Raw genomic sequence first — 10,359 nt, forward strand, 5'->3', positions numbered from 1 at the left:
AAAATGAGATGGAGTTTTTCACCCTTTCCTACTTTTTTGAACCAGAGTACACACACAAATAACTTGATGGCGTGACTCGTGACCTTTCCAACGTGATGACGCAATGCGTGGCTTTGGCAACATCTGCAAAAAGTTCACAAGGTTCATAACCTTTACGTGCCCGCATCGAACATTCCAATGTTGGTGCTGGATAACCACCTCACATAAAAAGTTCTATGTCTTGAGTAAGTAAGAAAGTAAATGTTTATTTATATAGCACATTTTTATACACTGGGTGCAATACACACACTCTCTCTCTCTCTCTCTCTCTCTATATATATATATATATATATATAGATATATATATATATATATATTGATATATATATATATATATAAAATATCAAATATTATAAATATACGAGCTTGAAAAAAAAAGATAATTCTAGAAGAAAATTTCTGAGAGGCTTTTGCATCTGAACTCTTCATACCACGAATGAGAGCATACTGTCAATTTACTTGTAAACATTTAAGAAGTGAAGTAAACATTTAGAAGTGAAGCAAAAATTTAGATAAAACATGATAAGAACCGATTTAACACCACTTTATCCTCTTTAAGAAATGTAACATCTTTTACCTTTTTTAATATCAACGACAATAGAGCGAACGGACACGTAAGGGTTAATTCCCTATTAATTCAGTTGGTTTTTGAATACTAGGCCATTAAAAATTTATTAGAAGATTAATCACATGTGTGATCAAATAATCAAATATGAAATGAAACTTTACCTTCGTGAATGTGTCTGTTGTCACCATAGACTGTAAAAAATAGGTTGTCGCGATCTGAGGCGATGTATTCTCTATCACTCTGGGCACTGTGTCACTGTGTCACGCGGCGAGCCAATCAGGGATGAGTTCTCTATGAATATTAATGAGTCTTCCGCTACCACCCTGCAAAAAAAAAAAACTCGCCGCCCGGGGGTACCTTCAAAATAATACAAATCCCTGCCCCCCTGGGGCAATAGTGTATCCAGCTGCAGACTCGCAGCACCACCAGTTTCAGAACCCCAGCGCCAGAACCGGAAGTGAGGGCGGAGTTTACCGCGAGTAGCGCCTAGGTTTTGGAGTATAATTAGCTTTTATTACACACGAAACGTCATTCTTTATACGTTTTATAATGATACATTAAGGTACAGTTACAGTAAAATAAGCAGTTTAAAACATTAATCTTGTGTAATATAATTATGTTTCATTGTATTATGAGAGTTACTTCCTGATCACGATGTGATCAAAAATAATGCTTGAAACTTATGGGCAATTTACATAAAATATCCTTTATTTCACAAGAACATGTGACACTTTGTTGTGATGAGGCAAAGACAGTGGCATCCATTTGCAGCTTTATTAGAGTAGTCAAGACAGGCAGGGTCAAACACAGCAGACAGGGCAAAGCAGGCTAGGCAGAGACAAACCAGGTGTACAGGCAAGGGTCGAGGCAGGCAGCAAGAATCAGGAATCAATAAACAGTCCAGGTCAGGGCAGGCAGCAGAGAATCAGAAACGATAAACAATCCAAGGTCAAGAACAGAAATCAAACACGGGAATAAATGCTCAGAAATGATGGCTGGGGCAGAATCAAGACTTCATGTTGGATGTGTGTGTGTGTGGAAGTGGTTTATATGAGTGTGTGTAAATGAGATGCAAGTGTGTAACGCAATCAGTCCCAGGTAAGCGGTGTAAACTTCAAAATCTATCAAATGAGGAATTCACTCTGAGGCCCATTTTGTCCTTACATTCTTGCAAAAAAAACTCCATGTCATCCCTGAGCACAAAACGGAATACAAAGGGCTCTCTGGAAGCTTCTGACTGTTCCCGGAGATTGTTGAGGGCCTTTTCCTTATCTTCTTCGTCCATTCGAATGAAAAGAGGCTCCTCCACTGGACCCTTGAGCAGATGGCTGTTGGAATGGAGCCATTCCACAGCTTCTTTCATGTGCCAGATTATTGGGAGCTCCTTCATTACAGAATATTAAAGGAAAATGTGACTTTAATATTTCTTATAAATGTATGTTAAGATATATTATTATTTTAAATATAATTATATAAACATATACACACTGCCTCACTGCTGCTAAGCATAGCTTGTTCTCGTTCGACTCTTGTAGGGGTTTCTGCACTGGAATATACATATCTTGGTTAATTTAAAATTGATCAGAAGAGGGTAAAAATGTAACAGTGGGCTGGAGTAAATGTCCAGTATCTACCTTTCAGAGAAAACCCCAAAATTTTCCAGAAGAATAAGAGCCCACCATCTCCGTATGTTCGGAAAGTCGCACTGGAAGACAAAAAATAGAGAAATCTTGATATTTCAACTGCTACAACATCATAAAGGTCAATTATTTGACCTGGTAAATTACTTACAGATGTAAAATCAAAGGGTGCTCCCGTGACAAGATGTAGAGCGTACTGGAAAACAGGAAAAGTTAAGTTAAAAGTTAATTATCGTCAAATAAAAAAATAATGTTTCCATGTTCATTATTTACCAACTTAAATTATTATTTATTTATTTTAAAACACACTAATCATTGATTTAGATCAAAACATAATTATCTCACCATCAACATGAAGACTCCACAGTCTACACCACCAATCTGTTGTGGGATATCCTAAAAAAAAAAAAAAAAGCATTAGGTTATTAAGGGTTTGAAACTTCAGTCCCAACTTTAGCCGACTTCTTTATAACCAACCTTGTTTTTCAGTAGCACCCATTTGCCAGGTGAAATTTTTGCTGTCAGTTTACTGCAACAAAAATACACAAATAATAAAACAGATTTGTTAATATGAAGTTGCATTGTGCAGCAAATACAGTTTGAAGCTCTGAATATATTTTTTTTGAAAAAACTGTCACAGCATACAGAATCAGAACATCATGCAAGTAACCATTAAGCAAGTTTATTACATGGCTAGGTTTAATTTTAATGTAGAATGTGGTCTGTTATTTCTTGATAACAGACCACTGCGAAGTATAACACACCGTTGCCATGATAACAGACCACTGCGAAGTATAACACACCGTTGCCATGCAAAGCAGAGAGTTGCTTTGGACGCAGGATTCTAACTGTAGAGACGGAACAGACTGTTTTCCTTAGCGGAAGCAATACAATAGGCTCTATGTCGAACGTCGCATGACGAAACCGGAAACCTGGTCTCATCGCATCCGCTTGTCATAGAAAGTGTTAACAGCCGTATGAACTGATGCCGATATCTATGGAATTTTAAGGTAATCAGCTAACCTACCTATCTCACTTTGTTATTGGCGTTTTATTTTATTTAAATATCTAAACGTTAGTGTGAAGATTTTTTTTTTTTTTTACTTTTAAATATCGATCTTCACATGCATTCACATTCTTTGCTCGCTTCTTTTAAGTTATCTTGAGTAAAACAGTAAAAAAATGCATGAAGCACATACAAAAGACCTGAACCGGAAGCGATGCGTTCTGTTTTCTGGTTTCGTAATGCGACGTTCGACATATAGCCTATCGTTTTTAAATCAATATTTTGTGTCAAATTATTGATTATTTGGTAGGTAGCCATGTAATAAGCATGATAACGTAGAGTGAGGCGGTTGTTATAGCGAAAACAACCCCTTCAGGCTGATTAAAGATCCCTCCGCTTCGCGTCAGGGTCCTGATCAGCCTGTCGGGTTGTATTCGCTATAACAACCGTCTCGCTCTACATTATCCCTTACTTAATAAACTCTTGAACGGGACACTCTGAATGGCAAAACTTTGAACACACTCATTGAACTTGGAACACACACATTGACCTTGGAACACACATTGAACTTGGAACACATATTGAACTTGGAACACATATTGAACTTGGAACACATATTGAACAGTGCCTGGTCCTTTAAACTTTGCAGATGTTGTTTATGCGCAAACAGCAACATTACACACTAACTAAAGTTAGAAAAGTGAAATCACACTCAACCACCCCTTTAACACTTACTACTGGCTGGGACCATCATTGAGGTCGAGATTGTGTCTTCCATCTCAATGTCTATGTCCTCCATCTCAATGTCTATGGGGACTGGCTCCTCAGTGGAGATGTCAGAATTTTATATAACAATACAAACAGCCAACAAGAGCTATTTCCTTTAAACACACACACTGAATGGTGGTCTATGCATTTCCACTAATTCATTCATACATGCATGCATACATACATACATATATAAATAAAGATATTTTAATTTACCCAGCACAGCCTGTCCAAGCATATTCTTCACCAACTTTGATCCAAAAGTCTTCATTAATCTAGTTCTCACTTTGTTGTTCTTGTTTTCGTTATAGTGGTGAATTATTGTCCTCATTTGAAACAGATGTGTTGATGGCTGAGACATGTTCAAAAAGTAGTTATTTTTTCTCATTTTTGCAAACAGTTGCTCTGCAACCTGGCTATTTATTTTGCCAGCTAGTTGAGGCACAATAGTGATCTTCCTCAGAACATCTCTACTGTCTTTGGTATTGCTCTCGTGAAAACGGTCAGACAATACGTAATGATCCGAAGATCCTGTCACTGGGTGTCCTTGAGGATTGCTCACACTCATTTTTTCTTCCAGCCAAGGGAAGGACACTTTCAGATTTCCAGATTTGGCAAGTTTAATGTTTTCTTCATTGGGTTCTGCTAAGCGTCCTTCATATGGACGAATAGGTATGCTTTCTGGTGCCCTTAGATTGGCATGTGTTGCTAAACCACGTGCAAAGTCATAAATAATGATGTTCGGCAGATGCTTCCATGAGAACAGAAGATCAGCAAAATCTCGAGGGCTTTCTGCTCGAAGATTGCATTTTAGACTGTAAACTACGCCACATGGGCACATGATGACTCCCCAGCCTCCTAGTATAACACAAAAACAATATTTTTTTTTAAACATGACTGTATTGCCAATATATTGACTGTAATATCAAAGGTTATATTTGTAACACCAGACAAAACAGTATTATAAATTAAGCTCACCAGAGGCACCCCAGATTTTCTCAAAGATTTTGTCATATGTTTGCCTCGATTTCATTTCATTTGACAATCTGAGGATCCAGTAGAGTTCAGACCACATTCTTTGCATAGATTCCGAATAACATTAACCTACAAAAAAAAAATATTTGAATATAGTGTAGTATATATATATTTAATTCATACAAATAAATATATCTGCTTGAAAGAATAGAGAATGATGTATGCAAGTAGTTATAAAGAATTCATATATCATTCATTGAAAAAAAGACTGTGTTTTACTTTAGGAAAAGTGGTTTTATTTAATTAAGATATTTTTAAGTTAAAGTACTTAAATCTGTATCTGTATTGCACGTTCAAATAAAATAATTTATATTAGCAGGTTAATATATGTTTTCTCCAGGAGTATATGGGTCTGGAAATTTGAGAGAAATTCTAAATGAATGCATTTCAATTTAAACCCATTATATATTTAGTCGACTAAATCTACTGTAGAATTAGTCGACTAAAATCTTATTGTATTTTCGCCGACTAAAACTAGTCTAAAACTAAAACACTTCAGATGACTAAAACTAAATGACATTTTAGTCAAAAGACTATGACTAAAACTAAATCAAAATTTGCTGTCAAAATTAACACTGATTGGAAAAAATAGTAGCAGTTTTACAAACAAACCTTTTGCTTTTGAAGTTCTTCCTTCAGCCTCTCCTCGGTCACCGTAATTTCTGCAGTCTCTGATGCAGACTTTGAAGAATGAAGTTTTTCATACTCTGTGTTTAGCACACTATCTGAACGGCGTGTGTTCTTGCCAATCCAAGGAGCCCAGAAGTGATACATTGGTTTAACAACAAATGGATTTTGTGCACCACCTACAAAAGCAGCATTTAAAACATAATAAGCTGTGTGATTCTTTTAATTTCTTTGCAATATAGTGAAAAAAAAAAATGTTTGCACATACTTGTAACAAATCCACGACATATCATCTCTTTGGACAAAGCCTCCCAGAATGTTTCCAGATTGACTTCCCCTTGAAAGTTTTCTGGAGGTTCCTCTATGTCACTTACTGGAAGAAAACAAAAATGTCACTATATGGCAATAACGTGAAGAAAAATTAAATTGAAAATAAACAAGTAAAACAACTTGGAAATGAAAATGATTACAATAAACATACCAGAAAACTGGAAAACACCCTTTCTGTGTAGATCCATTATCACAACAGGGGGATAATCACCACAGGTAACGCATGAATACTTGTACTCATGTTTTGTAAGGGCCTCAAAGTGTAAATAGGCATGCAGCACCGTGTCTGCTGACGGAAACTTTAAACCGGTCAAATCTTGCAAAAAATCAACGGCTCTGCTCACAGAAGTATGCACCTGGAATAAACAAAATCTGTTTTAAGTAACATACATAATAGGGCTGTCACGATGTTAGATTTTTCACACCACGTTATTGTGGCCAAAAGATTTCACGATATCGATATATCGCGATATCTATATAATCTGTGTGTGTGTGGGGTCGGTCAAATAAATTTTTACTTTGATTATAGTTTTTCTTTTTTACACAACAAATATAAGGATACTGACAAACACAAGGCACATGCATTACTTCTTGTATACTCAATCTATGTCAAATATTTGTGAAGGAAGACAAGCATGTGATATATACATTAGATGTTGCCTTGGCTACGGCAGTTTATGTTTAAAGGAATTGTTTAATTTGGACTTCTCTGTGCATGCTCTTTGAGGTGGTGACCATAGACCTGCATTAAATGACTGACAGACAAGAACCGTTTAACCTAAAAATATCAAAATTGAAACTACTGAGGAAAAAAAGACACCTACATCTTGGATGCCCTTGAGGTAAGTTAAAACATACAAAAATTTAATTTCAAAATGAACTATCCATATAAATGGCCCACCCTGTACATTGCAGCACAGGGTGAAGTCATTAGCGATGATTTGAGACAAATATAATGTAAATTTAATATAAAATTATAAGCGCTGCATCGTCTTCTTATTTGATAGGTGTCAGCGGATGCAATACAGCCACCTGAGAGGTCAACCAGGTACTGGCGCTGGAGTATTTACGTGTCATGTTACCATAAGAGTCCTGTTCATTTTAAACATTGTGGTTATCGCCAAAACCGGTATATTGTCACACTCTAAATTAATGTCGATATTTCATACTTTGAATATCACAATTATCGTCAACACCGGTATATTGCGACACCCCTAATACATATATACCTACACCATAGTGTTAAATTAAAAGTTACCTGGAGAAGGCTTCTCAAGGTTAGGCATAAGGGTAGGGCAAGGATGATGTGGTCATTAAAGTTATGTAGCTGGTCTTTCCACTCCTGGTAGCGGTAGAACATTCCACAAAGTGGGCACCGCTTACAGTAGGTGGCAACGTCTAAAATGTAAACAAGTAATACATCAGAGGACAATTTAGCTGAATATCACACACGAAATTACATAACACCAAATCATACCTTCAACAATGGACCAGTTTGTGAGTATTTTAGCCTTCTTTGTAATTAGGATGGGATCACTGAGTGGAACGACACCTGGACAACTCTGACAGATGCTTTCATCTGGACAAAGGTTTCTTGGATAGTCTTTTTCTGGTGATGGTACATGCACATCGTCTGGTAGATCAACGGGTATCTTCTTGTGCTGAAGAATGTAACATACCATATTATTTAGCCCCAGATCTTTTGGAGGATAAACAGGACTGTCTTCTCTGAAATCCTTCTCCTCAGACTGTGCATGTGGCTCTTTGTGTGGTGATTCTTCTCTGCTGAAGACTGTTCGAAACAACTCACGTTGTGTCTGAAAAAGGTGCCATTTTGCAATACATTTGTGCACACATGAACGCCGCAATTTGGCACAGGGACAATGCCATGTGTTTAATTTTGAGTCATACGCAACCATTACACGTCCCAACCGGCTGTAATAGGAGACACTGGGTTCGAATACTGAAATCAACTTCTTTGTTTCAGGGGTGCCAATCGAAGTTTGAACAGAGAGTGGAATGCAATTGCTGTTGGCAAGCTGCTGCCGAGTAAGGCATATCTTCTTCTTTTCATTACTAAACCGCTTTGCTTTTACCATCTCGGTTAAAATCTCCTCTTTCAGGGAGACTAGTTCTGCAGAAGATGTGCAGTAAGTTACAGAGCGGATGTGTTTGCACTGATATGATGACAGGCCACTCCTCTGTGCAACTTCCATGTTGACCTGACATTCATGTGATTCACAGATGACCTTATGGTGTTCTCCCCATGTCTTGAGCTGAATATGAAGAGGAACACTGTGACCCTTGGTAACTTTAAGGACTGTAAATACGCCATTTGTCTTGTCAATGCATTGGCTAGCAAGATGGAATGTGGCATTAATGTCCTGTATTGGCTGTTCTGTGTGTTTGCGGTCAATGTGTTTTTTTAAGTTTTTTCTATTAATGAGGATATTGCAAACTTGGCATTTTTTTTTTATCACAGGCTGCACACGAACCCTTCCTGAGGAGAATGCAGCAGTGGCTGGAGATGGTGTGCTCAGCGCAGCAGTGGCTGGAGATGGTGTGCTCAGCGCAGCAGTGGCTGGAGATGGTGTGCTCAGCGCAGCAGTGGCTGGAGATGGTGTGCTCAGCGCAGCAGTGGCTGGAGATGGTGTGCTCAGCGCAGCAGTGGCTGGAGATGGTGTGCTCAGCGCAGCAGTGGCTGGAGATGGTGTGCTCAGCGCAGCAGTGGCTGGAGATGGTGTGCTCAGCGCAGCAGTGGCTGGAGATGGTGTTCTCAGCGCTACAGTGGCTGGAGATGGTGTGCTCAGCGCAGCAGTGGCTGGAGATGGTGTGCTCAGCGCAGCAGTGGCTGGAGATGGTGTGCTCAGCGCAGCAGTGGCTGGAGATGGTGTGCTCAGCGCAGCAGTGGCTGGAGATGGTGTGCTCAGCGCAGCAGTGGCTGGAGATGGTGTTCTCAGCGCTACAGTGGCTGGAGATGGTGTGCTCAGCGCAGCAGTGGCTGGAGATGGTGTGCTCAGCGCAGCAGTGGCTGGAGATGGTGTGCTCAGCGCAGCAGTGGCTGGAGATGGTGTGCTCAGCGCAGCAGTGGCTGGAGATGGTGTGCTCAGCGCAGCAGTGGCTGGAGATGGTGTGCTCAGCGCAGCAGTGGCTGGAGATGGTGTGCTCAGCGCAGCAGTGGCTGGAGATGGTGTGCTCAGCGCAGCAGTGGCTGGAGATGGTGTGCTCAGCGCAGCAGTGGCTGGAGATGGTGTGCTCAGCGCAGCAGTGGCTGGAGATGGTGTGCTCAGCGCAGCAGTGGCTGGAGATGGTGTGCTCAGCGCTGGAGATGGTGTGCTCAGCGCAGCAGTGGCTGGAGATGGTGTGCTCAGCGCAGCAGTGGCTGGAGATGGTGTGCTCAGCGCAGCAGTGGCTGGAGATGGTGTGCTCAGCGCAGCAGTGGCTGGAGATGGTGTGCTCAGCGCAGCAGTGGCTGGAGATGGTGTGCTCAGCGCAGCAGTGGCTGGAGATGGTGTGCTCAGCGCAGCAGTGGCTGGAGATGGTGTGCTCAGCGCAGCAGTGGCTGGAGATGGTGTGCTCAGCGCAGCAGTGGCTGGAGATGGTGTTCTCAGCGCTACAGTGGCTGGAGATGGTGTGCTCAGCGCAGCAGTGGCTGGAGATGGTGTGCTCAGCGCAGCAGTGGCTGGAGATGGTGTGCTCAGCGCAGCAGTGGCTGGAGATGGTGTGCTCAGCGCAGCAGTGGCTGGAGATGGTGTGCTCAGCGCAGCAGTGGCTGGAGATGGTGTGCTCAGCGCAGCAGTGGCTGGAGATGGTGTGCTCAGCGCAGCAGTGGCTGGAGATGGTGTGCTCAGCGCAGCAGTGGCTGGAGATGGTGTGCTCAGCGCAGCAGTGGCTGGAGATGGTGTGCTCAGCGCAGCAGTGGCTGGAGATGGTGTGCTCAGCGCTGGAGATGGTGTGCTCAGCGCAGCAGTGGCTGGAGATGGTGTGCTCAGCGCAGCAGTGGCTGGAGATGGTGTGCTCAGCGCAGCAGTGGCTGGAGATGGTGTGCTCAGCGCAGCAGTGGCTGGAGATGGTGTGCTCAGCGCAGCAGTGGCTGGAGATGGTGTGCTCAGCGCAGCAGTGGCTGGAGATGGTGTGCTCAGCGCAGCAGTGGCTGGAGATGGTGTGCTCAGCGCAGCAGTGGCTGGAGATGGTGTGCTCAGCGCAGGAGTGGCTGGAGATGGTGTGCTCAGCGCTACAGTGGCTGGAGATGGTGTGCTCAGCGCTACAGTGGCTGGAGATGGTGTGCTCAGCGCTGCAGTGGCTGGAGATGGTGTGCTCAGCGCTACAGTGGCTGGAGATGGTGT

At 41.7% G+C, this 10,359-nt stretch overlaps 1 protein-coding gene across 1 annotated transcript; it reads right to left on the reverse strand.

Moving 5' to 3' along the window:
• Positions 1 to 1,292: 1,292 nt before the first annotated feature.
• LOC311295214 (uncharacterized protein) lies at positions 1,293 to 8,083 on the reverse strand. Its single transcript, XM_084416474.1, has 13 exons — positions 7,491 to 8,083; positions 7,272 to 7,411; positions 6,165 to 6,369; positions 5,952 to 6,056; positions 5,669 to 5,862; positions 5,000 to 5,125; positions 4,238 to 4,879; positions 2,725 to 2,776; positions 2,593 to 2,643; positions 2,399 to 2,443; positions 2,242 to 2,312; positions 2,096 to 2,153; positions 1,293 to 1,991 (listed from the first exon to the last, which is right to left on the reverse strand). Exons 1-6 carry the CDS (start codon positions 7,930 to 7,932, stop codon positions 5,051 to 5,053), a joined length of 1,161 nt encoding a protein of 386 aa, XP_084272600.1. The 5' UTR covers positions 7,933 to 8,083; the 3' UTR covers positions 1,293 to 1,991; positions 2,096 to 2,153; positions 2,242 to 2,312; positions 2,399 to 2,443; positions 2,593 to 2,643; positions 2,725 to 2,776; positions 4,238 to 4,879; positions 5,000 to 5,050.
• Positions 8,084 to 10,359: the final 2,276 nt, after the last annotated feature.

Source organism: Rutilus rutilus (genome assembly GCF_951802725.1).
Source record: "Rutilus rutilus genome assembly, chromosome: 8".
NCBI lineage: Eukaryota > Metazoa > Chordata > Actinopteri > Cypriniformes > Leuciscidae > Rutilus > Rutilus rutilus.